Here is a 27,846-nt window from a genome sequence, read left to right on the forward strand (position 1 = left end):
ATCACCTTTTCCCTTGTTCTTGGGATGTAGTTCTACAGCCTCCTTTGTGCCAGCACTAACATTTGTATGTGGCCATATTATGAACTGAAATAGGAAACTGAAGCTGAGAATAAAGTCCATGTGTCATTCCCCCCAAAATGTTCACACTAATGAGTTTTCTATCTCAGTGTGTGGAAGAGATACAAATGAGGTAAGTATTTTGAACGTAATTCAGATTGGAGGGTCTACATTTTGTGGCTCAGAGCTTCTCTGCGTGATAGATTTACCATGTAATTTTTCAGAGGCGATTAAAACAGAGTAAGTGTAATTCTGTAGGTTAAGCTACATCTCTAGGAATCTAAAGATCCTCCCTAGTGGCACAGTCTTGAGGGGAAGAATAGAAGAAAGGTATCTTTGGGGGTCCAAGATAGGATTCTGGGAGCAGGTCATGGGTGAGTGGATCTTGTCTTAGGGCGTTTAACAAAATCCATAGCTTTATCCTTGATAGGGCAGAGGTTTGAGCTCTTTTAGAGTTTAGGTGGGTAAAAAATGATCCCAAGTGTCTGTTGTTTGAGCCCAGAAGACAACAGAGCACCACGCAGCTGTTTACTCACCCCTTCCTTAGCACTGGGCAGGAGAAAATGAAGCAAAAAGGCTTGGGAAATAAGATAAGGACAGGGAGGGATGGCTCACCCATTATGGTCAAGGAAAAAGACAGACTTGTTAGGGGAAGAAAAAGGACATCGCTTTAATTCAAACACTAACAAAACCAATGCTTGACAAGGTGAGGACAATGAGAGGCGTCACCACATCCAGACACACCTCTGCCCACCCCTCCCTACTTCCCGGGCTCAGCTCTGCTCCCCATCTCTCTGCCTCCTCCCCCAGCAGCGCAGGGGGCAGGAGATGGGGGTTACAGCCAGCTCCCCGCTCCTTCCTTCTCGAGAGGGGGGGGTGAACGCCGCACATCCCTCCCCTGCTCCACGGGGTTCCCCTCTCACTGCACAGTCCTCCATGAACCCTCTCTGGCCTGAGTCCTCCCCACGGGCTGCAGCCGTTCCCGAGCTGCTCCGGCGTGGGTCACCCCTGCGTGTTGCAGTCCCCCCAGCACTGAACCACGACAGCGGGGGGCTGCTTCTCCCCTCAGAGTCCCAACCTCCTTTAAGTGCAGCTGCCTGTCCTGGTGTGGGCTCCTCCACAGATTTCAGGTCGGCCTCTGCTCCACTGGTGACCTCCATGGGTGGTGGGGGGGAGTGGCCCAGCCCTCTCACCATGGGATACAGTGGGGTTCTACTCTGGCACTCCTCCCCCCCTTCTTCCTCCTCCTTTCTACTGACCTCAGTGTTCGCATAGGTGTCCTTCTCGTAACTCCTCCTCACAAGTCCCAACCGTCTCTCAGGTTCCCCTTCTTAAATACGTTATCCCAGAGGCACAACCACCATCGCTAATTGGCTCAGCCCTGCCCAGAGGTGGAGCTGACTTGGAGCCAGGGGAGCTTCGAGAAGCTTCTCACAGGGGCCCCACTGCTGTAGCCCCCTCCCCTGCTACCATAAACCCTGCCACAGAAACCCAGCACACCAAGACTTCGTCATGGTCAAGGAGGTAGGAAGGTTTAGCTCATTGCTAAAACTTCAGAACCTTCCAGAGAGATGTGCTGTTCTCCAGACTTGTTTGTCACTGTGCCCACTTCCCAGCTTAAGATTATATATTGTTTCTGTGCTCACAAAGGCTAAGAGGAGTGTCTTGTGGGGGGAAAGGTGGGTAGTTTTCTTCTGCTCCATCTTTGCTAACTGATTTTAAATCTGCATTTTAATTGTTGAGTGTAAAAAAACTTCAAAGAGAAAAAGTTCAAGGCTCTGCTGATGGGAAGTACTGTCATGGATCGAGGAATAAGTAGAGGATTTACAAAACTCTTACTAGATAGGAAAAATAAACCCATTTCAGTGATATGCATCTGTGCAATATTGTTCCTGTTTACTTTACAAGCTTTGAAACAGCAGGACATGTGCTTTACAAATGGGTTACAAAAGTATTTGTACTTACTTTTTTTTTCCCCTTTTTTTAATTAATGATTACACAGGATGATTTGAACATAGCTCTTCAAAATCAAAAGAGGTTGCTGGAAGAAGAAAAATGTCTGGCCCTGGATATATTACGTAAGGAAGTATTACGTATGGAGGAAAAGCATAGAAAAGCACTCCAAGAACTTCAGGATATTCATGAGGCAGAAATTAAGAAACATAAGGAAGAATACTCCAGGGAGCTGGAAAAGGAATTGGGGAAACTAAAAGCACAACATGAACATGAGCAAGAGGTCAGAATGTTGCTAGTACCTAAACCCAAAATAATCCATACTTTGTCATAAAGTAAATTCAGTTTTATTAACCTTAGAAATAAAAATCTAGATTTATATATATATATATAGATGCTTTTTGGACTTTTTTTTTTAATAGTGCCAGTAGGTAAGAGACAATGTTAACATCTTTAAGCATTGCTTTATCTAAAAGGACTTAAGAGAATTCATAGATGTCTACTAGCCTCAATTTTTAAAATTTAAATCCATGTTTGCAGTGCTTTCCTTAGTGGAGGGGGGGATGGGTCGGTGGGGTAGGCTTGCTTTATTTTGAGTTCCTGCCATTTCATTCAAAATTTTAAAGCTGCTATTTTGACAGAAAACTAATAGGTAATAATTTAGGCCTTTAACAGTTTGTGGGAAGTAACTGCTCACTTAAAGATTTTGTAAGTGAACAATCTTTGCTAACATGGATTTCTTCTTTTCTTAGAGAAATTATAGTAGGTAATACTTTTCCACATATGTTTTCTCAGTGAGGTTTGGAAATCTTCCTAGCTGCTGTTAAAGTTTTACCATTTCTTCTTGCTGGGAATGTTTATGTGTAAACTTGATGATGTTTACTTTCATACTGAAGGCTAAAAATTTGATCATCTACACCAAGTTCTCTTTAAACATTGAAATGGAATAAGATCCATTTATTCAGTCTTTGCTTGCATCAACAGAAGTCAGATTGTGTAAGTCACAAGTGATCAAGACTTTTCAGTTTGCTATGTGTTATGTTCATATATCAGAAGTCATAAACAAAGTGAGATTTATGCAGCTATAACCAGACAACTTATGTTATGTCAAAATAGAACTAACTTTTGGCCTTTTCACTTACTAATTTGAAAATTAGTGTGCCAAATAACTTCCTAATCACTGGTGCATTTTTGTATTATCTGGTGCACCTCACAAAAAACTTTAAGGTTGGAGGAGATCCCCTCTGTTTGGACTTTCAGGCCTTAAAGCTGGTAGTGTTTTCCAGCTGGCTGGAGTGCCTTGCAAACTCTTTACTTTTGGAAGAATAGCTTGCCTGCGAAGGTAGTTTAGTTTTCTGGGAAGTTCTCATGGTTATTAAATTTTTAAGTCCTTCATCCTAGAAGCAGGATTTCTCTCTGTTCTGCTTACTACAGTGACTTTTCTTAGAGAGGATAATAGAAAAATACCCAAACAAATGAACAAAAAGAACCCAAGCTTTTCTCTGATATTTTTGATGGATGACTTTGTTGTACCTCATAGGATAATTGCATTAAATATAGCTGCATAATGCTTAATCCCATTTGAACAAGAGAAACTGTGTTTTAACAAAACATGCTCTTCCTGTATTTCTTTCCCCCTCTTTCTTCCTTAGTTCTTTGAATTTCTCTTGGGTAAGCATCTGTTAGAAAGAACAAGTAGGGAGTGCCTTGCTAGTCTGACCTGGTGGTCTCATGAATACAGGAGGTACTTGGTACCTAATGCCTTGTTGCTTCTTACCTATTTTTATCAACTTGCTTTTTTGTGTAGTCAGCATGATGACAGATAGCAGCTCTGTATGACCTTGAGGATTGGAGAAGAGGTGTTGTGAAAATACTCTTATGAATTTGACTGATCTTGATGATTGTGATTTGGTTTTAGTTTTATTTTTTCCTTAATTATAACACTATGGCTAAAATATTTTATATTACTTACTTGCCTGCAGATGTATGCTTCTGCATCAGCCTCTGAAGTAGAAACTGTGCGAACAGCTCTTCTGGCTCAGTTTGAGGAGGTAAAATTGAAACAGCAGCTTCAGTTCCAGGAAGAGATTGAACTGCTGAAGTGTCAGTCGGAGGTATTGCTTGAACAGCAGATTGCACAGCTGAGGGTAAGGTCTGAATAAAATGAACTTCACAGTATGCACTGGTAGTGTGTTTTGCTGAAAAAGAACAATTGGTATGCATTCTTCAACCATGTGACTCTAAAATGACAGTCTGTGTTAGGTCTTTTCCTTGCTTCACAATGTTTGGAACTAGAGAAGCAGTATTGGAAACAATGCAGTGTTGTGTGAGCAGTTACGGTATTTACTACAGGGTTGTCTGAAAATCCTGAATTGGATGAGAAGTGATGTCGTTCAAACAAAACAAAACAGCGGAACATATTTGCTCTAAGCAGTGTTCCTTGTGTACATTTATGTTCAGTTTGTCATTTGAAACTTTTTCTTCTTGGTGACTGCAGAGACTGCCCTTGGCCTATCATCCCTTGTCTACTGTGCATATGTATATATGGCAAGACACGTTCAGTGTTATCTAAGCTTTTATCAAGTGTGTGATGACAGTGAGCACTTTGTGCGTGAGATTTTTTTTCAGTGGTTCTTAATTTCTGCTTTCTTGGGTTCACCATTTAACTTCCAAACTTTTATCTTGATAAGGATCTTCAAGAGGCTTATCTCTGAAAACTGTCTTTGTTTGGCCTAGTTAGTAATTGGCTATCATCTTCTGATCCTTGTGCAAAATGCCTTTGTTGGTTAGGTCACAAGCATGTGTTGAACTATTAAAAGAACGGAGAAGAGACATCCTGTGTCAGAAGAGAGCGGGGAAGCTCGCTAACACATTGAAAACAGTGCTTGCATTCATCGCAGTTCTATCACAGTACTGAGCATGTGTGGATCTCAACTTGCTGAGCACAACAAACTTAGATTAGATGAAGTACCATCTGCTAATTTGAAATCTCTCAAGGAGAAGCAACAGATCCTTACTGTTTCTGTCGGTGCTCCAACCTGAGATGGGACCCTTCCTAACAGTTGCACACACCTCTAGAACTGGATGCTGCAGATGTGCCAAAAATTTCTCCTGTTTCCTGCCTCTGGCCCTCTGTGGAGTCCTGGCCATTCTTTGCACTCTCTGGTGCAGCTGTCTCTTGAAACATGACACAAGTGTATCCTGAAAAGCTGCTGGAAGTGTATTTGGCATTGCTGTCCTCAGCTGAACCCCAACCTTCAGTCAGTCCAGTCCCAGCTTCTGTGGACTGTTACACATATACCTCAAGTGATTCTTGCTTTTCTCTCTCTTGTGCTGCCTAGGCATTTTAGTTAGCATTTGGGACACCAGAAACCGCTCTTTCCACTGAAATTTTGCCGGGGTAATTCTACTGCTAGTACAGTTGTCTCTCTTTTTTGTTTTTGTTGTTGTGGTTGGTTGGTTGGGTTTTTTTGTTTGGTTTGGTTTTTGTTTTTTCCCCCTCATTAACTTGATGACCAGTGTTTTGTCCCAGAAGAGGCTGACTGGATCTCTTTGCAAATTCAGGCTGAGATCTGTCATGGTCTGATACAGGTTTTTACAATGATCCTTCCCCTGCCTACTTCCCCCATGCTCATTTATGGGGTTGTCTTCATGCCAGCCAGTTTCCCCAGAAGAGTTTTTTGGGAGATTTTTTCCCCCTCCGCCCCGTAAATCAAAGTATATATAACTTTTGCAGGATGAATTTGAAGCTGAAAAAAAGGCATCACTACATGATAAAGAACAAATTTTGATTCAGGAGAGGGAGAAGGCACAGGCTGCTCACCAAAATGAGTGGGAGATGTTATCAGCCCAGCTGCAGGAAAAAGCAGCAATAATTATCCAGGTGCGTGGAAAATACTTTAAATCTAGATTTTTAATGCATTCATGTGGTTGTATTTTAGCACAATGCTCTCGCCTTTCTCATGATGTATATAGGAGGAACTAAATGTATAATTCTTGTGATTGCTAGTTTTCAAGCTGTAATGTGTGGTGGGCTTTGTCTTAGTTGGAGTGCGACAGCAGTAACATCGAAATTGAAATTGGGTATCAGCTTGAAAACTGGCCTTCAGCCATTTCTCAGAGAGGTCAACACTGCTTTATAAGATAAGGTTGGATGTTTGCCTTTTTGTTACCTGTGTATTGATGCTATCTGCGTTTATCACTCTTTTTTTTGTCAAAAATAATAGTGCTCTAATAGCTTTTGCTGGACCAGCTGACCTATAGCTCAGAGGAAGTAAGACAGGCAAACTGGTAGTTTGGATCTGGAAGTGGCAAAGATAATACTCGTTTGCCAAAGAAAACAAAATTTTATGCCTCTTATAAAGGAAATATCTAAGTTGAATCTAGGTTCCCAAGAAAGCTCTAGGGAGAGAGGAACAGCTTGGAAAAGGTATCTCTTTTAATTAGGAAGTTTAGAAATGTCAAATTCTTTTTCAGTGATTAAAATAATAGCTTTGAGTTTTCAGAATATAAGATTAAATGAAATAAAACATTCACGTCTTCTCTCACAATTCAGGAAGCTCTGACCAAAATGTAAATTTGGTATATTGGGTTGTTTTGTATGGCCTTTATGTTTAGTGGGAAAACTGGGAGTAACACTAAGAGTTTCCCATACTGGAAGAAATGCATTATTGTTTCCTGCTCTTCATGCAGGATTTCATGAGGGGTGAGAAAGTTGTCAGGGGAGTAGAATGCTTTTCTTTCCTTGCGGTTTCCTCCCAAATAGCTATTTTAACTAATTTGTTGTCTTACTTTTGAGACAAAGTTTCTAACAAAATGGTACTGATTTGTTTGGCAGCAAAATCCAGGTGTCAGGGGTGGTTATGTACATACATATATGCATTTATACATACGTATGTTTTTTCGTGGGATAGAGGTGTCATGAACATAGGAATAGGAGTAGAGAAGACATTTTTCTAGAAACTTGTTTTCAGGCAGAGCTTATAAAGCAAAGAAGAAAGTTGGCACTGATGATACTGGATCAGGTTGCTGTTCAGGTTTGTGTGCTACAGTGTCAACTTTTTCAGGCACATTGCTTTGTGTCTCTGAGGTGTAACAATGAAAGCAAACTAAAGTATGATGCAAAGTTTTTACAAGCTTTTTGCATGGCTTGCATGCACTTAATCTGAGTGCAGGTGAGGCAGCTCCCTGAAGCAAAATCAGCATCAGAACAGAAGAACTAGAAAAATACTAACTAATTTTCAGTCTTTCTGCTGTCCTTCATTTCTAGTATTTGTAGAAGAAAATGTGGGTAACAGCAGATGATGATTGTGTGAGCATATATCAAGTGATGAAGGGTAAGATTATTGAGTGAAGTTCGTAGTTTAGGCAAAATGACTTTCTTACATTGCTTCTGTATTTTCCACAGCTGGAAAAGAAAGTGGAGTCCTTAAACCATGAAATAGAGGTGACCAACTCTGAACTGGAGACACTTCTTCAGCGGCGGGACAGAGAAAACCAAGAGGGAGGAAATTTGGTAGCCATGTTGAGATCTGATATTGAGGAGTCCAAGGATGAAAAGTTTGTACATTGGGTTATATAATATTTAGTGGTTGGATTTTTGTTTCCTTGTTTTCTCACTTTTCATAAAGAAATCAATAAGTAGGCAAAATTAAGCCAGCTCAAATTAATAGTGTAGGATGAGGATATGAAGAATTCCTTCTCTTGCCATTAAGAAACTGAATCATTTTCACTGATAACTGCCAAACTATGGCAAGATATCCATTTTAGACTATCAGTTTTCCGGTTTGTTCCAAGTGTCCTTTAAATCAAGTGCATTCAAGTTTTGTAGTGTTCTATATGCTTTTGTTCTAGGAAAAAACTGCAGGAATCTTATCAGCACATTTTGAAATTGCTTATGGAGTTGGTGAAGGCCACAATAGCTATTGAGGACCTTATCTGTAGCAAGATTGGCCTTTGCCTTGATGACAGTCTGGCTTCTGGAGATTCTAGAGAAAGTCAGAGTATTATGGAAGAAATAGGATTCACGCAGTGCTTCAAAGCCAAAGAAAAGCATCACCTAGAAAAAGGTGAGTACAAATCTGCATAACTGGATGTAGTCAATTCATGTTCTTGAGAAACACTTTTCATTTCCTTTTGTAGGGATGAGGTTCAGAAAGGGGATATCTTGTTGCAGTGTTTTCTGTGTTTCTTTCAAAGTTGCTCCTCACATAAGATGTGTCTATCAGTGTTGTTTCATTTTAACTCTTTTAATGGTGCAGCTACTAAAATGTTGCTGGAAAAGGCTGAATGTATTATAGGACAGGAAAGGTGAACTTGGTGAATGCAGTTTCAGGCCCTGATACAATATTTCCCAATGGTGTGAAAGACTGTCTTGATTTTTCAGCGTTGAGTTATTGAGTTATTACAAGTTTTCACCTTGTAATACATTTTCACGACCAACCGATGTCACTGTCTGATATCAGCTGTTATACAAGTGGACAGTTCTGTATCATTTTTCCGTGTTCTGAAATAGCTTGCTTGTTTTCAGTAGATGAGCTGCTTGATGAAACTCTCACAGAACACACCCAGGTGTCTCCAGTGACTGACGAGGGGTCTGAGTTGAGCCAATACTTATGTGACAGTATTTTTGCAAAGCCAGAATTGGCATATGAAAATGAAGAAATGATATTGAAAATTTGTCATCGTTTGCGCATTGCAGTGGAGAGACTTCTGGAACTGGTTACAGAATCAACTAAACAAGTAAAACTTTTTAATCCATATAGTTCTGTAATTATACTGAAAATGTAAGATCTGTTTTAAGGCTTGTGTATTTAGCACCCTGTAGGATTGGCTACTAAAAAGAAACCAATTTTGTCTGAATACATGACAAGTTATCAGTATCAGGAGGCATGTGCATCCCCTGCTTCTTACAATGAAGGTTTTACCCTTATTTGATTATTTCTTCTTCTAGCAGATCCAAGCTATAAGTTGTTTACTTTAAGGAGATTTAAACTAGGATTTAGTCACTGTGCATTTGGTAACTTGAGGAGACCAAGATTTAAGTGGTTTTGAGGGGTTTTTATCGCACTTCACATCAATACTTCAACATGGATAAACAGGTTCAGGAAAACTCAGTCCTATGTTAAAATGTTTTGGAAATATGTAGATAGCAGCAAGCAAACATCCTTGTAATTACATACTGTTTAATTGTGATTAAAAAGAGCTGGACTCAATATCCTAAAAAAATTTGAGTATTTCCATCCTAAGTATTTGCAGTGTTTAGACATTCAGCTTTGGGAAGATAAGCTGTAAATCTCAGATGAATACTTGAGCACTGTATACACTGAGGATTGAATTTAGTGCTATAGTAATTGGTTTGTGTAAGGAAGCCCCTAGTTTAAGAGAAAATGTGAAGGGAAGAAATATATCTGAAATTCATCTTCTCATTAGATATTCTGTACCAGCCAGAGATAAGCATCTGTGTGAAATGTATACTTGCTATCTTAAAAAACTCCTCCTAAAACAAAGTGCTTAAATTTGTACTTTTGGGTACTGATGCTAGTTCCACTAGCATTTAGCTAACTTGTGGTTAAAGCACTTGCCCAAGCCATGGCAGATCTAGATTCTAGGTAACCTTCATCAGCTGCATTCAAGCATACTTTGCTTACATCTGCAAAATGCTCTATCCACCAGGATAAGCTGAATATAAACTAAATGAGAATGGGTCTGCTCTATTCCTTTCCTTTGAACTTGAGATGCTGCACATAGGAATGCAAGATACATAGTCTCGGAGAACTGGTGCTGTACCTTGGAAACCTGATGATGTATTGACTTCACTATTAGACATGCCTGAACCTCTTGAAGAATTTAAGTGTCAGGATGTTTTGAATTTCGAGTGGCTCAGGGAGTGTCAAGCTAAGCAGTTTAGCCAACAGGATATCTTTTTATGCAGTAAAGAAACTTACGTGCCTGGGGAAGATTTGTGGCAAAAATACAGGTGAGTACAGGGAGTCACTAAAGTATCCAGGGATTTTGAGCAAAGTCAACCTAGTACTAAAATGAAACTTCAAAACCTGAACCTTAATGTATAAATGTAAAAAAATCAGGATGTTGTTTGTTTAAGTATCTGTGGTAGTATTACACTGCACGTGCATCCCAGATCTGTTGCTAGAGGAAATCGTTTACTTTTAGCTGGAGAAAATGCATGAAAACCATGCACAGTTTGAAGAAGAATTCAGCCGCCGAAATCAGGAAACTGCCCAAGTGGTTAGTCAGCACCAGGAATTAATGGAGTGCCTCAGCGAGGAAAGTGAGGCCAAGAATCAGCTGGCACTAGAGCTTCATAAAGCAGAGGGTAAGAAAATTAAACCAATATAAAGACATTTCAGTGTTATTTACTCACAGCTCATTCCTCCAAATATCTGTGATACGCTTTTTGTGTCTTTTGTTATTAATTTGCCTGTCTATAATCCATTTTCTGCGTTTAAGGTTGCTAAATTGAAACATGGGTCTGCTCTTGCAAATCTACTATTTAATTCTCTTCATGCATTTCCCTGGGACAAGTGTGATACTGCTTAGTCCTATACTTACACCATTGACTGTGTGTGAAAAATACCATAATTTTTAAAAGAGCAATTTGCATTCCTGCATGTCTGAACATGGGAGCTTGGATTATTGAAAAGAAGATATACTCCCAGTGTAAATCAGCCCACCTGTCTGACCTCAGAAGGGTTCAGCATGAGCTAGAGCCATATTTGATGGTAGTGCAGGCATAAAGAGATTCTGGAAGAAGACACAAAAAGGCTGAGGCTGTTGATTTCGATGCTATCACAGACTGCATATCGTCAACCTAATTCTCCCTTGTGCAGATTATTATTTGAGGTCTTCACCTTTATGTAGGAGAATCTTTTGAGGGTTTCCATGCCCTTCAAGTTGAGCTTCTTTCCCTAATCACAGCATCTGCTTTCCATTCCTCTTCTCAGTCATATTCCTATAGGCTTATTTAGTCTTTCAAAAATCCTTAATTTCCTTCCTTTCTGTGAATCATTCTTGGATTTCTTGGGCCCTGAATCTAACATTTGATGTTACTTTCTGGAGACTGTGTTTCTTCAAACCTCAGCCACTAGCAGAGGATGTGTCAGGCTGTCCTATGGTGTTGAGGTGGTCCCAGGCCATCAAGGCTTAACAATCTCCATATACATTCTGCATATTTGGAGACATTTTGTGATATGACAGCCTCATAAAATCTGTTAGAATACATTAACTGGTACATGTTATTCCTTAAGATATTTCAAAAAAGCCTAGCTATAGTGTAAATTTAAGTCCTTTTGCATTTCTTCCTTTCTATGTCACCATCTATTGTTTGCAAAAAAAATTTACTCATTTTTTCAAGCTGTTTTTTTCCTGTAGATGAGTTTGTCTGTTGCTTTATTTGCATTCTGACTTGGGATTTTAGGCATTATTGAAGGCTATGTTGCAGAAAAAGCTGCATTGGAAGAGGCCTTGAATCTGAAAGAGGAATCTGAACGTCACCTTGTTGTGGAGCTGGAGAATATGCGTGAACGCTTCCAGGAGCTAACTCAGGAGCAAGCAATTCTTGGTGAGGAGTGGGTGTGACACTATTAGTGGAAAACAAAATTGTCTCCAGTCAGGGCACACTGCAGTGTGTTTCTATAACGTATCAGTCTTTGGTTTGATGACCTAGTGAGCAGCTCAGTCTGGTACAGAGGTTAGAAGGGTCTTCCTGTAAAAGCAGAAAATAAAGCAGCTGGTTCTTTGCTTATAAGATGACAGTACTGTTAGTGAACTACTACTGTAGTCTTATGCTTAGTTAGAAATGGAAAGGTGTCAGAGAAGGTAAGAGACGTGTATTAACTACAGGTAGTTAGCTGCTAATTTTCTGTTGCAGCCAGTCAGTAACTGAAATTCTGGTTATTTGACACTGCAGTCAAAGAGAAGAGTTGGCACTTCAAGGATTTTGCTTGCTTCCAGGACTAAGGACATAGCTTAATAATGATAGAAGAAATAAAATACACCTGGAAGATTATTTGAATTATGAAACAATTGTGGTGATGTGTACTTAGTTTCATATTTAAGCTTTTCCTCTGTTCTCCAGCCTTGTCTTGTCAAAACATACATGCATGATCCATAAGGGTGATTGTGGACATATTTTAATAATCGAGTTCAAAGTCTATTTAGGTTTTAAAGGAAAGTATATGGGCTGAAAAAGCTGAATGAGGTAGTGTTGTTGGAGAGGATAAGGTGAAGCAAGTATCTTAAACTTATATATAAGGGTGACTCACTGCAAGTCACAGCCAGCCACTGAAATACCAAATCACACTCACATAAGTAGGTGCAAATAATCAATCTACAGAACTCTTTCCCCCATCCCATCACTCCCTTGGCCCCACAGAGTATGTGATGTGATGTAAACTAATTTCAGGGAGCTTGTGTAGGGAAGTGGAGTAGGATAGGGGGGAATGTTTCAACGTACTGGGTGGAGTCTAATAATACTCAATGAGTGGAAGTTGTTGCTGTGATAACTCACACTGCAAATGAAGGAGCATACATTTTAACAGTGACAGCAGTGATTTAATAAAGACCCTGAAGAATCTCAGTGTAATATAGCTGGCTTACGTGTAAGATACCTTTTTTGATTTCACAGAATTCAGAGATGTTGTGACTTTCACTATTCAGGAACTCAAGACTTGGTTATGCCGGTTCTTAATTATGAGTCTGTGAGTCATTTAAATAGCATTGTATAGCTTTGGCTTCTTGATTTTGCAGTCTTAATGTATTTCTAGCATGTCTGTAAGTGAATTTCTCTGTATCATCTTCCAGTAGAAATTTTATCATTTGGGATCACTGCCTTTCCATTTCTACTAATGTCAACGTTATGCTACGTACAGCTATGTCACCACAATGCCACCTTCAGCTATGTTGCATAGGTGTTTACCTGTTGTGTAGTCTGTTCAGGCAGTAGTTCTACATAGGGCAAGCTTAGGTCAGAAATAAAGACAGCAAGAAACTGCTTTCTAGGGAATTTCTCCATTGTTGTTAGGAGAGGAGTGTAAAGACTCTAGGTTTCAGGGTATGGAGCCAAATCCTATAGGAGGATTGTGTTTGATTGGACAGTCTATATATTGCAATTACCTGTGTATTTCTCAGGCTTCTGTTGTAGACTCCTGCCTGACTTTCAGCCCTACTGTATCATTCCTCTGCAACTCTTGTCCGCCTCTCACCTCTCCCTCACCTCATCTTCACTTCTTCACCTCTCTTCTGACTCTTGACTCTACCACTCTCCTGCTCTTGTGGGCCACTGTCCTTTCATGTTCTTCCTTTTGTTTCTGCACTCAACCTTTCAAATTCAGGGCAATCAAAATAGTCATGGTGTACGTAGAATCATAGAATGGTTTGGGTTGGAAGGGACCTTAAAAATCATTTAGTCCAACCCTCTTGCAGTGAGCAGGGACTTCTTCAACTAGAACAGAATAGAATATTTTCAGTTGGAAGGGGCCTACAACAATCACCTAGTCAAAATGCCTGACAACTTTTGATCAGCCCGGAAGTGAAAGCATGTTAAGGGCATTGTACAAATGCCTCTTAAATACTGACAGGCTTGGGGCATTGACCACCTCTCTAGGAAGCCTGTTCCAGTGTTTGACAACCCTCTCAGTAAAGAAATGGTTTCTGCTGTCCAGTCTAAACCTCTGGCGCAGCTTTGAACCATTTCCACACATCCTGTCACTAGATACCAGGCAGAAGAAACCAAAACCACCTCAGAAACCATGTCCCCACCTCAGGAAGCTGTAGAGAGCAGCAAGGTCACCCCTCAACCTCCTTTTCTCCAAACTAGACAAAGCCAGAGTCCTCCAGCCCTTTCACCAGCCACTGCTCAGAGGCCCATCTAACTTGACGTTGAATTTTTCCAGGGATGGGGCATCAACCACCTCTTTGGGCAACCTGGTCCAGTGTTTCACCACCCTCATCATAAAAATGTTCTTCCTTATATCTAGTCTGAATCTACTCTCTTTAGTTTAAAAGCATTACCCCTTGTCCTATTACTACAGCTGCTATTAAAAAGTATATTGCATATGCTCTTATTAAAAGCCGCGTCAGTCTCTGACCTCACATGTGACATCTTAATAATAACTTACTACTACCATAAGAGAAAATAGAGTAGTGGTCTGGTGCAGATTGTCCTGCCTTACAGAACCTACACTCATTTGCCCCAGCGAGAAGAGGAAGAGGTGGGGGAAGACCTGTCTTCCTCAGGGGAACATAAACAGATTCAGAGGCTGTAACTGAAACTAAATGCATGTTGTGCTTGCTTTACAACAGTGATTATGGCATTGAGTAATATATCCCACAGGAAACGTAAAATCGTTCCATGATATTGTTGAACAAAAGTACATGTGTGTGTGTCATGGAAATGTGTGACAGATTATGGAGTCTGTAAGTCTGTGTCGGTGAGTCCTGCTGGACTGAATCCTGCTTTGAATCCCCTGGCAGGAACTAAAAAGAGGATTTGAGGCATTAATTATTCCATCTCTGTATGGGGAAAAGTGCAAGAAGAGAATATTGATTGTCTTCGAAAAGTCATAAGTGACTAGCCAAGAATGTTGCAACAAACTTGCACAGTTATAATGTAAAACCGTTTCTATAGTAGCTCTAGTCCAATAACAGACATGGATCAACATACGTCATCAGGAGATTTGTATCATAATAAAGACAAAATGCATTTTTGCCAAATAAAAGGTAGGCACTAACTGTATTACATAAGAGTTTATAGTGATTTAGAAGATGGAATGGTTCACAATATCCTATTCTTGTCTTGTACGTGTCTGTGTGTTTTGATTTCTAGGAATACCTATTGCTAATGTAGCACAGAAAGAAGCTTCAGGTTTGTAATGATGAGTGTGGGTTTTTTTCTGGTTTGTTTTGCTGTAACAGTGAATGAATTGATAGTTTTGATTTTATTTTAACAAAGAGGAATAGTACTTCATAAATAGGGCCAACAAATTACTGGGGTTATGGGGTTATGAATCTCTTGACAAAAAAAGGATATGACTTCAGTGATGCATCATAAAACAACTAAAACTAAGAATATTCAATGAACTGATCAATATTTAAAGGAAAAAAACCCGATTGCTGCTGTTAGATTTAAAGAACATTGTGCTGTTATTTTTGTCTGCCAGCTTCATTTTTATTTTGAGGGGATGGGAGTGGATTCTAAGCTTTCTGTGAGCTTCTAATGATACACAGTGGGCTGTCAAAATGATTACATAAATTTAAAGGAGGGGAAAAAAGAAAAATATTTGAGGTGGTATAAAATGGAGAGCTAAAAAAAATACAGGAAGAACTGAAGGCAATCTCAGGGAGACTAGGGAAATGTAATTGAACGGATAGGTAGGTCAAAAAAGAGGAGAGCAGAATGGTAAGGAAGGCTAGATATAGGAGGAAAGATGAAACAAGCAAGAAGGATCTATAGAGTTTTACACTGAATTTGGAAGTCTAATGCTGAAGTAAAATTTGCCAAATTGAAAGAGACGTCTTTTTTTCCACCTAAACTAAAGTGTGCAGACTTAACTCCTGAGTAACAAACATTTAGATCTGATAAATTCATAACTGCTGTGATTATGCTTTGTTGTCTACTCAAAATATAATTATCGGATTTTTAGATTCATTTTATTTATGTAAACATTATTTATATTCGTAGATGTGTTCTCTTGCATATTCACTTTCTCTTGTTTCAAGACTTTTTCTTTGCCCCCAAAGGGTGTGAGCTGGGTAAACAAAGTCCCTCAGATGAATAAAACCAACTTATTAGGTAAATTCCAGTTAGGCTTAAAAAGCTGCACTGGGCTGTCCTGCCCATTACTATATCTTTATTCCTTCTGTCCATTCAGATCTCCCTCAAACGGTATTTTTATTTAACATTTATTTGGTATCCACCTCACTGTCCTGAAATTTGCTGCTGCCCGCTCAATGACAGGGAGCGTCTAACCTAGCTGGTTAAGAGTGTGCTTGGAGATTGACATCCCCACCCCAGCCATCTGTAGTACTCTTCCTCTGATTTGGAATTGTTTGTAGTGTGTGAAAAATATGATAAGTGAAAATCATATTGTTTGGATTTGACTGACATGGCTTATTCTGTGAAGAGCTGATGCCTCCTCCCTTTTTTGATGTGGAGTACTAATATAAGTAGAGTGGCCTCGCTAATAAAATGCACTTAGAATGGAGCTTGGCATTTGCTAAGAATGATCTTGGGAGTGGGAAGGAGTGTGCTGGGCTTTACCAAAGTGGAATTGCATGATTTGAATTAGCATTAATAAAATAACAGGTTTGTCCCTACAGGGAAACAAATCTGTAATCTGATGATCTATTAATGTAGTTTGAAATTACATTTATACACTTGGGGAACGTGTGCTTAAAAAAAAAAATAAATTAAAAAATTACTCAAACATTACACTTACTGAGTTTGCTAAAATTTGGTGCTTGCTTTGTATGAAACATTTTCAATTCCATGTAAAATCTGTTAGCCTAATTACTTTTTTCCATTAACTTGCGTTTCTGTCTGAGGAGGTGACCATGACTGTTTATTTCAGTTTTATGTAATCAGTATTTTGTTCGTCAGAAAGCAATAATGGTCCTTTTGAAGCTAAAAAGAAACCATCAACTTGTTAGTGACCATGTTTCTTAGGATATAGAAGGAAATTTTCCTATGCTTTTGTTCACAAAAAGATCACTTATTTTCTCAGGGGGTCAACTTACATATGTGCCCTTCCTGTGGGCGCACATATATCTGTACACATTATACCTTGCCCTCCTCTTGCACCTCAGAGCACTTGGTAAAAGATATTCTCTGTTGTGAATCTATGGCTTGGGATTCAGTCTCCTAATGGAATTCAGACTGTCATTGGCTTTTTTCTGGGATGTGTGTTTTCATCCTTGGTTAACTTCCTCTGTTGCATCTCATGATGGCAGAAGGCTATTACAGTTCCATGTGGGTTGTGAGAGAAATTGCTTTGGGGGGACACTCTTCATTTACCTGCATATATTCATCTATTCTCAGCCTGCAGGCTGAGAGAGTTGGGGGGTTCAGCCTGGAGAAGAGAAGGCTCCGGGGATCCCTTCGAGCGGCCTCCCAGGGCTTAAAGGGGGGGCAGGAGAGGTGGGGGGGGACTCTGGATCAGGGGGTGTGGATGGGACGGGGGGTGACAGGTTTAAACTGACAGAGGGCAGATTTAGATGAGATGTAAGGCAGAAATTGTTCCCTGTGCGGGGGGTGAGGGGCTGGCCCAGGGTGCCCAGAGCAGCTGTGGCTGCCCCCTCCCTGGAAGGGTTCAAGGCCAGGTTGGACGGGGCTGGGAGCACCCTGGGCTGGGGGAAGGGGGCCCTGCCCGGGGCAGGGGGGCTGGAACTAAGTGATCTTTAAGGTCCCTTCCAACCCAAACCATTCTGTGATATATTCTGAGCTACATGCACAAGTCAATGAACATTTGATTAAGCAACTTGAAGCTTAGTTCATGTGATTATTTATCACTGTGCTAGAAGAAGTAGGGAGCGTGGCACAGTGATTGCAGAGTTGTTATTATGTAGGCATCTGAGGTAATTTTGAGTTTGCAAAATTCGTGTTTGGAGTGAAATGGAATTGGAATGTAGTTGTGGATTATCACTCAAAGGCAAAAAGTATTTTGCAGGACTGGGGCTTTTTGAGATATGTAGTCTGTGTGTATATCTCCAGCACTTCCTCAAAGTCCTTTATTAATCCTGTGGTTTGTATTTATCAGCTAATAGCAAACTTAAAATGACAGGAGAAGCCTGGTGACAGTGTACATATATGTAAGGGAGGGCAGGGCTCTTAAAAAGCAGTCACTCTCAAACATGTGTTTTTTCCTTCAGCTGGCATGTGTCATGCTCTCACATTGGCAATGTACGTGTATGCTATGCACCTTGAAGTATTCAAGTGATTGATAAGCAGTTTGTGTGCATTTCATTTGGTTTCAAAAGCTACCACAGTACTTAGGAAGTCTGACAAATGGTTAAAGAATCTGGTATAGTTCCATATCTGTTAAGTTGTGTTTTACTCAGTTAATATCTTAGTTTTATCATGCATATTTTAATATTCTCTTAATGTAGAGAAAGTATAGTTGTTACAGTAAGAGGCCAGGGTGACTAAATCATAGAATCACAGGGTTTCTGTGGACCTAGAGAACTCATTTCGTTCATATTTTTGTCCCAAACCAGAATATATTTTACTTGTTTCTCTTTATCCAGCCTCTAACTTCCAGATACAGAGACTTCACAGTCCCTCTGTTCCATTATCTTCACTGTGGTGACATTTTCCTCAGTGTTTCACGTAAATGCTATTGTATCACTCTAAGCTTGTGATGCGTATCCTCTTAAGCATGAACATAAATATATGTTGATGTTTCCTGGCTTATTTTAAAGTGTCTAGAAATTTAATTAAATAGCTGAGGATAGCGAAGCACTAGAAAATATGTTGTAAAGAGGCTGTGGTATCACATTTGTTTTCGAAGGTTTCTAACAGCACCTTAAAATGATGTTAGATCAGAAATCATGTGGACTGAGTTGATCATGCTTGGAAAAGGAAATTGTACCAACTGAGCTGGATGACCAGTTAAGGTCCCTGTTGGAATCGTAGACTGACTTCTTTCTCAACGATTGAAAACATCTAATATGAATAATGGAACATTTGAAAAGTAAAATGAGCTCTTACAGAACCTTGCTTTAAATACTGCATAGCTGGACTTCTAATTTCATGTTCAGGTTACTTAGTTATATTCACATTAAAACAGTTTTTGCTCCAAGTGCAATCACAGTATAGTCTCAGTTTGTGTCTCCTAAACGGTGTATTCAGTGTATCCAACTGACTGAAAATGCAGTCTGTAGGTATAAATTAGCTCTTGATAACTTATATGATCTTGAAGCATGTATGTTTTCATATTTGTGGTATGTCTTTTTCAGTCTGTATAGGGCAAATATGTGCTATCTTTTTCCCAGGTGTTTCTTCCCTTTGTAGCTTCAGAACTGGACTAATTTTCTGTAAGCGTGGTTTTTCTCTGGATTTTAATCCCCACTCGGGTTCAGAGAAAAAGATTAACTTTTGCTTTCTCATAGCAGCTAGCTTCAGGATAGAACTGGACACTGGTGGCCACTGAGAAGATGGACTGGGTGCTAACTCACCAATGTGGACATAGCAGCAATATCTAGCATGGCACGAAGCAGAGGGGTAAATGAGAGGCTGACCTGAGACTAGATGTTGGAGGTCTACAGGAGGATCTTGACATGACAGTTTGGAGGCATTAGAATTCCATATTATATGGCTTGATTAGAAAAAGATTCGAAGTAGGATGGAAGGGGTAGCAGGGACTTAAGGTAGAACAGTGAAAGATGGGGCAGTTGGAAGAATGGGTATGAGATACTCGATGGCAGACAATGAGGTGTGGGGCTTAAATTAGGGATGGAGCACATCTGACATGGGGTGAATTTGGAGGATTGAGGATCTGGTGTGGTTTGGAAAGAGCCTCTGGGGGAGGAAGAGTGTGGAACTAGGGTTGAGAGGGCAAAGACCTAGGAATGGATTTTGAGGGATTCCTGGTCAGGTGAGATGGGGTTTTCTTGGATTGTAAGGTCTCTAGGGGTGAAGTCTAAAGATTTCTATGTGCCCAGAATGTCTCCAACCAGGATTCACTTTGGGATTCAGAAGAGATGCCCATGTCCTCCTTTACTGCATTGTACAGTAGTCTTATCAGAGACAGCTTTCAGAGGCACAGTGGGCAGTCAAGTATCAGACTTTCTTTTGTGTCTCTTACAGACCATCTCATGAGATCTTTTCTTTGGTTTTGATACCATCCAAAGTACCTGAATTTAAACTCATTTTAAACCCACTTTGATTTTTGTACCCTGCACTGACAACTTTGTTGTTATTTTTGTGTTCTTATTCAGGTCTACTCAAGGAAGTAGAATTTTTAGCGAAAGAGAAACTAGAGCTTCAATGTCAGGCAGAAAAGGACCATTCCAACTTACGCTCTCAAATGAAAGTTTTGGAGGTGGAACTGGAAGAACAGCTGCATAGTAATCAAGACCTGGCCACACAGTTATTGGAGGTTGCTGAACTAAAACAGCAAATTCAAGTTCTTGAAAAACAAATTAAAAACCAGAGGCAATTCATGGATGTAAGCAAGCTTGGTACCAAATTTCCATGGTTTTGGAGGTGATAAATACTCCTCTTAGTTTGTGACTGAGACTTGGAAGATGGTTCCTAAAATTATATCTTTTTTGTTTTGGTTGAAATTAACACCTTGGTATTCTAGTCTTGTAAAAGGAAAAAAAAGGTAGTTTTTAATTTCCCTTTCTGTAGTATTATAGGATAATTTTTTCCTTTTTATTAATTGCTAGTTGTAGTTTGTATGTACATTGGAGTCACAATTTTTTTTTTTTCTTTTCCTTGTAGTTTTAGGTATGCTTTCAGTACTACTAAAAGGAGTTAATTATTATTAAATGAGCATAGTTTCTTCACCACAAAAACAAACCCAAAGTTTTTCTTGTACTCAATATTTTAATGAAGTGCAAAGTTTCTTAAAGATTTTCATTATCTCTGGCTGGGTTTACAGGAACAAGCTGTAGAAAGGGAACATGAACGTGATGATTTTCAGCAGGAAATTCAGAAGCTGGAAGAACAATTAAAACTTTCAGCAAAATCGCAGACTGCAGGAGAACCTAGGGAGTATAGGGTGAGTAAAATCACAATTAGTGGACAAAGGAGTTTGTATACTACAGTTAAATACCACAACCTGTATTGTTTTGGGGGACTGGTTCTTGAGAGACTTTTTTTTTTTCCCCACTGTTGTCACCCAGCAAACAGATTTTCCCCCACGACTGGACTTCATTTAGGTAGAGTGTACTTATATTATTTCTTATGGAGGTAGAAAGAAGTGTTGTATGTGCATTACAGTAAAGCTTCACAGCCCATGAGTCTGGTTTAAATTAACTGGGGGGGACAACAATACAGACACTCTGCTCTACAGAGCATACCTGAGGGATGACTTCTGGGTTCTAAACATGTTTAGTTTTCCAGCTATAACAATTGTCATAAGAGATGTTCTTTATATTTATGTTCTTTGCCTTGTCCTATTTAAGTTTATTAAATCAGTCCTTTTTTTCACACGTGCATTTATTTGATGCTTGGTTTCAAAGATTAACTTTTTCTTGTTGTTTGTTTTTTTCACATAAATGAACATTATACAGAACTATGAATTGATTCTACAGGTATGGAAAACAGCATGAACATGTCTAACTTTTCTTTCCTTTTCCTTTCAATCTCTTCTATTAATTAGATCTGCTTTGGCTTTTTTCCTGTTCTTGATATGTCAAGGCTGCTTCAGCCTGATTTAGCGATAAGGATACGAGTTTTATGGTGGCAGAATTCTTGCAGGGACTGTGGAAACACTTCCAGTTTGATTTCCTGTACATAAATGCTTCATTCTCCTGGCTTATTGCTCAGATGTATTACAGGCAGTTACATACTGTAAAAGAGCTTTTTTGGCATGAAAGGAGAAGTTGAGGTTTGGAGTATGAAACAAAGATAATGGAATTTGGATGATACACTGTGCCTTAGCCTTCAGCTTCTGTTTGTGGCCCTGCTCTTAACAAAACTTTAACGTGTATAATACTTAATTTAATTTCCTTCTATTCATTTATGTACAGTTTATGAAATTATGTACCTTGGTGTTAGAGAAGGAAATCTTGTAGGAACAACTGAATCTTTGATAGAGTGAATTTTACACGCTGGAGGGCACCAGATCTTCACTTGCCTCTGTAACCTCTAATAGGACTTCATTAGGCTTCTTAAGAAGTAAATACACATCATTCTGCATCAGTCTCAGCTTTCATTTGTGTGAATGCCATTGTCTGACATTAAGATTTTCTGAGTACATCACATGCATAGCCTATATGTTATTTATACCTTGACAAAGATCAGAAAAAGAATGGCAAAGCTTTTGTTTTGAAGGCCATGTGACTTATTGAAGATCTGTTTGCACCCAGAAGGTGTGCCTCTGTGGCAGTCTTGGGCATACAAAATCATAAGGGATATATGACAAGCTTTTGACACCGTCCTGCGTGACATCCTTGTCTCTAAATTGGAGAGACATGGCTTTGACCACTCGGTGGATAAGGAATTGGCTGGATGGTCGCACTCAGAGCTGTGGTCAGAGGCTCGATGTCCAGGTGGAGATCAGTGAGGGGTGCCGTTCCTCAGGGGTGGGTGTTGGTGCTGTTTAACAGCTTTGTTGGTGACATGGACAGTGGGATCGAGGGCACCCTCAGCACGTTCACCAGCCACATCAAGCTGTGGTTCAGTGGACACGCGGGAGGGCAGGGGTGGCATCCCGAGGGACCTGGGCAGGCTGGAGAGGGGGGCCCGGGCAAACCTCCTGGGGTTCAACAAGGCCAAGGGCAAGGTCCTGCCCGTGGGCCGGGGCAACCCCCAGCACAAACCCAGGCTGGGCCCTCGAGGAGTGGCTGGAGAGCAGCCCCAAGGAGAGGGACTGGGGGGGCTGGTGGGGGGAAAACTGCCCGTGAGGCAGCCCCGTGCGCTCGCAGCCCAGAACCCACCCGTGCCAAAATAAAATACCAGGATATAGACAGTTCTCATACAGTTGTTTATTGGCAGCTGGAATGTCAGTAATTGCCTAACTCATTCCAAAACAAATCGGTTCAAGTGAGCTTCTAATTTATGCATGTGTGAGTTAACAAGTTCAGAGTTGTTCTCTCTGATAGGCTCGAGGTATATGGTAGTGTGAAAAGTGCTGGGAGCTACCATCTGAGAGAGTCCTGTGAGGGTGAAGGTTGTGAAAGTGTTTTCTTAGCTACAGGACTGCAGCACTAGTTTTCTATCAAAGTGGTGTTAAAGCTCACACTTTTCATGTGTAAAGTGTTGTATTTTCTGGGATTTTGATGCCAAAATTTTATAGCATTTGAAAGTATTAGACCTCTAAAAGATTTTTCTATAACAAAAAGTTTTACTTTAAGGGCTGTATTATGCTTAACAGTTGATTAATTGCTGATGAGATGAGAAGGGAATGAGAGATATCTATATATAGTTAAGGCAACATGTATGTGCTTGTAAACAGTTGAAAATGTAATGTTAATCACTTGGTATTCTTAACTAGTCTGTGACGCTCTCTGTGTTCATTAATTTGACTAAATTAACTGCAGTATTTTTCTAGAGTGTTTTTCTGCTTTAGTAATATCCATACAATGCTTTGAGGATGTAAACTTCTATATTAAGACAAAGATTTTTATTTTATAGTATTGAAGTGGAACTTGAATAAATTCAGACACTTATTGATGAACAAAGTATTTATTTTGCGGAATCTTGTCTTCCTTGCTCATTGGTATTGACCAAATTATTTCTCCTTGATAAGGTTTCCCAATGCTTTCCTATCTGAGCTTGCTTTCAATGTTCTTAATGACTTTATCACTTCTGATGTAGTCTGCCTGTCACACTTGGTTCTCTCCTGCCCCTGTTACCCACCAAAGCTCCCGGCCTTTCCTTCACGTTAATTACTGGGATGAATGAGTGACCGTTTTCCTGCAGCTCTGTGCATGATTGAATCTGTGAGCTCAAATGTAAAATCGTTATCCTCTTCATATTTGAGCGATATTTTTTTTTTTCTTTTTTTTTGAAAAAGAGTACCTCTTTTGGTCAATGTTGACTGCTGTGGATCTCTCTGATTTGCGGGCATTGAGTATGTTACATTGCATATTTACCTTTCAATTCTTGGCATCTTTCTTTAAACTGGAATTCCTTGTAGTAATAGAAGAGGGTTCTGTGGTTACAGAAATACATCTAAGGCTATTAGTAATAATTCCTGTAATCTTGGTGGTTTTTAATCTTAAACAAAAAAATGAAAAAAGAAAACAACCAAAAAACTCACATACCATAAGGGCCCTTTTGATGACCACTGAGCCTTGATAGTGTGCCTTCATCCATTACTCTGCGAGAATACTACAAATATTAAAAAAGAGTAATCAAATCTGTTTTTAAGAGCTGCAGCATTTGGAAAACAGAAAGTTACTTCTTCATCCTTTCTGTCTGCATTTAGTTTTAGTTTTACTTCGATCTGGGATTTTAGCACTAGTTTAGTCTATGGTAAAACTCTGTCTGCTTTGCCATGAAGTTACTCTTGCTTCCAACTGGAAGTTTGTTTTATTGCCTGAATGTCTGTATAATGTGATTTCTATATAGGTAGAATCTTTGCAAGCAGAAATAAAAGAGAAGATGGATGATTACAATAAGCTGTTACTAGAAAAGGAGCAAAAACACCAAGAAATTACAGCTCGTGATAATGAGATAGAAAAGCTGTTGGCACAGATACGCGAACTGGAACTCAGCAGTACTGAAGTCTCAAAGACTGTACACTACTTGGAACAGCAGCTGCAAAAAATGAAGAAAGTGGAAACCGAATTAAAACAAGTAATTTTAATATACTTATTTAAATGTGTGTGGTATTATGCAGGCACTGTCTTTGTGGGGGATATCAATGGCTGTATTACAGTATTGTTTGGGACTATCCCTGGCACCTAATGGTGAGTTTAACTGTTGTATTAATGGCAGGTAGCACAGCCACAGTCTTAAATAAACTCTGGTTTTACCAACTATAAGCCTGCTTACTATAGAGACTGCTTTTTGGCACTTGTCATGTTTGCATGGATTAGAGCTGCCCTTTTGCTTCTCTGGAAGTTCCTGAGAAGATGGTGTTACTGAATATTAAACACTGTGGCTCTTCAATGGGTAACTATGTTTAAAATCATATCTTAGTAGATAGTTCTTGCTATGTGTCTTTGGAGCCAGATCTGTTTGCCATACTCTGAAATTTTTAGTGCTTTGTTACTACTGCAGATTTAAAAATTACATTCATTTTAGCATAAGTATTTGCCTTTTACCAACCATCTGAGTAACCTTTTCTACCTTATTAAACTAAATGTTTCAGTTTCTTATCAGCAATTTTCCTTGGTTAAGTATCGTTGGTGTGTCTGTCAAGTTTGAAGATTTGAGATTGGCATAATTTAAACTAAATTTATTAGTTTAATTGCTAATTCTGTAAATATTTTATTCCATTACTTTTAAAAATACTGAACTAAATATTTTTTGGTTTAGCTTGAGCTAATATGATATAGACTAGCCAGTAACAGTTTATTAGGCAATATTCCCAACTACTTGGCACTTGTGAGATTGCATCTGAAGAACTGCTTGGTTTTAGACTCCCACATACAAGAAAAGTGTTGGCATACTGGAGCAAGTCTAGCAAAGGACCATCAAGATGATCAGGGGGCTGGAGCAAATGGTTTTTGAGGGGCAGCTGAGAGAAAAGAGTTTGTTTAGCTTTGCAGAGATCTTGTTGCCTACAATCACATAGGAGGTTATAGAGAAGATGGAGTCAGACTTGGAGGTGCACAGTGAAAGGATGAAAAGGTACAACCATAAACTGCAACAAGGGAAATTCCAATTAAATGGTAGGGGGAAGTGGTCATACTGGGGGCGGCCAAATGTTGGAAAAGGGGCTCGGAGTGACATTGGTGTGTCTGTGACTTGGAGATGTTCAGAATTTGACTGGCCAACACCCTGAGCAGAGCCAAGTTGGTTCTGCTTTGAGTCAGAGATTGGTCTGGAAAGCTCCAGAGACCCTGCCCATCTTAAGCTATTCTGTGATTTTATCTAAACATACAAAGGCCATGCCCATTAGCTTTCTGTCTAGCTTGTCTTGGATAGAAACTGTGATACTGCAAGTTGCTCTGGTCTTTGCAATCTTAGCTTTCTGTTAAACAGGTTGTCTTTATCCATGCAAATACAAAATATTCTTTTAGCTTTCTGAATGCCCTGGTAAATTGGTCTTTCTTAAAAATTCTAAATAAGCCAAATTCAGACTCTTTTCATTTTTTTTTTCTTTTTTCCAAGAAACTAATTCATCAGCTTTAAACAAGATTATGCTGTTCAATTTTCCAACTGTTGGCATTCTAATAGATTGGCTTAAAGCAATTCTGTGCAGTAAATAAGTGCCAATGGAGCTCTAAGAATGATTGCATGTCATGAAAATTTTTCTGTAAAAATACACTTGATGTGAATGGCAATTAGAGATTTTTTTATCATCCCTCAAATTCCAACATGAAAAATGTAGCTATTGCAGATAATGGAGACTAGAGCTAATAAGAAATAGGTCTGGAAAAAGTAATTTTGAATGTGGAACGCTATCTTTTTGTGAAGAATACTGACTAAACTGACAACAATTAATTCTAACATTAAAAACAATATATTTTGCAGGATAAAGAGGCATTGCAACAGCAACAGTACAATAACCTGATTCAGATCTCTGCCCTACAGTCTAAGTTGGATGAAGCGAGGCACAGAGTACCCTCAGATAGCAGTTCTGCTCCAGTGCTGAAGGAGCAGTTACAGGCAGAGCAGGAAGCACTTGAAATGAAAGAGAGAGAGGTAAGAGTTTTGGTAGGGTCCTGCAGACTTCCAAGTCACTCAGGTAATTGCAGAAACATTTTGTGCAAACTTTTAACTGGGAATTTAAGCCATTCAAAAACCTAGTGACTACTGTTGTAGTGAATGTGCCTTCTTACCCGGTATTCTCTGTGCTTTGGTGTTAACTAACCTTCCTTTTTCTTGCTTTGTTCTGTTTTGTTACCCCTCATCCGTCTCCCCTCCCACTGGGAACTGTCTTGATTCACATCAACTTTGAGACTGATCAGTGTCTGTTGTAAACTGATTTTCTTCTCCTTCCAAAGTTGAAGTGAAGCAGAAGGTAGATATATTTTTGTTTGAGAGTAAGCAATAATTCCTTTAAGAACAGAGAGGACAATTAGCCATAATGGTATCATCTGACCCTCTCTGTTTTGTGAGCCAGAGAATGTTCCTGTGCCAAGCTAAGCTGAAACGCAGTTTAATTGGTCACATTACTTAAAACTTTTATTGTAATTACACACACAGATACATACATGCACATGGACCCCTGCTGTGTGCTTATGTAAGATGACATAAGTATCGTAGTAGCTGTAATATAAAAACATACAGCCTAGCTAGGATGTGCAAAGAAGAAGAATGTGGATGATCCTCCAGTGAATTGTACACCATTGTTTCAAGAGCAGTAAGTTAATAAAAACTAATTTCTTACAGGTGGGAATTCCCTGTCTCTTATGAAGTATGGCTTCAGGGGCCACTAATTCTTCTTCATTCTTAAAGCCCCTAAACCTCAGTACCCATTAAGGCAAGAGTGATAAAAGTTGTGGGTGACAAGATCACAGTGTTTCCAAATACCTCTTTGCTCTCAAGCTTTCGAACAGCTACAAGCAGAGAAATGTGTCGTTATTGACCTTTACGTGTTGAAGGAGTCAATGCTCAGAACTCTTTTTGATTGCTGTGTTGCTGGGTTTAGTGCTGCAGTGCTCATTTCTGTTCTTCTAGGAGAGGGAGAATGGTCATTGTTAACCGCCTGTGATTACATTCGACATCAAATGCTAACATGTCTCCTATTGTTATGTCAAATTACATCAGTGATCAAGCCTTGATTGTTCAGAATGTAGATTAACATATCTTTCATGAGCAGTTAGGTTTTTGGGTTTTGTTTTTTTGGATTTTTTTTAAGAAAATGGAAAACCACATTTGCAATACTTTAGTTTCACAGGTGAGGAGCTGGAACACTAGCTTCTTACTCTCTTTTTGTGTCTCAAGTATTTTATTAATGCAAGTTGATTAGACAAAGTTTAAGTCACAGAACTTGCCGAAGTTCCTTGCTCTTGGTAAATAAGGCAATGAATGAA

At 39.5% G+C, this 27,846-nt stretch overlaps 1 protein-coding gene across 8 annotated transcripts in view; it reads left to right on the forward strand.

Moving 5' to 3' along the window:
* PCNT (pericentrin) overlaps nt 1-27,846 on the forward strand; it is a 107,680-nt gene that overhangs the window by 33,727 nt on the left and 46,107 nt on the right. For 7 of the 8 annotated variants that reach the window (XM_042783738.1, XM_042783744.1, XM_042783739.1 and 4 more), the window contains 13 exons: nt 2,060-2,293; nt 3,993-4,157; nt 5,747-5,893; nt 7,418-7,569; nt 7,864-8,078; nt 8,540-8,751; nt 10,183-10,345; nt 11,447-11,590; nt 19,963-20,192; nt 20,631-20,750; nt 21,265-21,285; nt 24,269-24,496; nt 26,342-26,512. In XM_042783738.1, the coding sequence (XP_042639672.1) occupies nt 2,060-2,293; nt 3,993-4,157; nt 5,747-5,893; nt 7,418-7,569; nt 7,864-8,078; nt 8,540-8,751; nt 10,183-10,345; nt 11,447-11,590; nt 19,963-20,192; nt 20,631-20,750; nt 21,265-21,285; nt 24,269-24,496; nt 26,342-26,512 (2,202 nt within the window). The remainder of the gene's footprint in view (nt 1-2,059; nt 2,294-3,992; nt 4,158-5,746; nt 5,894-7,417; nt 7,570-7,863; nt 8,079-8,539; nt 8,752-10,182; nt 10,346-11,446; nt 11,591-19,962; nt 20,193-20,630; nt 20,751-21,264; nt 21,286-24,268; nt 24,497-26,341; nt 26,513-27,846) is intronic. The other variant, XM_042783740.1, reaches the window with a different exon arrangement.

The sequence above is a fragment of the Tyto alba genome, unplaced genomic scaffold, assembly GCF_018691265.1.
Source record: "Tyto alba isolate M040663 unplaced genomic scaffold, T.alba_DEE_v4.0 Super-Scaffold_7, whole genome shotgun sequence".
Lineage (NCBI taxonomy): Eukaryota > Metazoa > Chordata > Aves > Strigiformes > Tytonidae > Tyto > Tyto alba.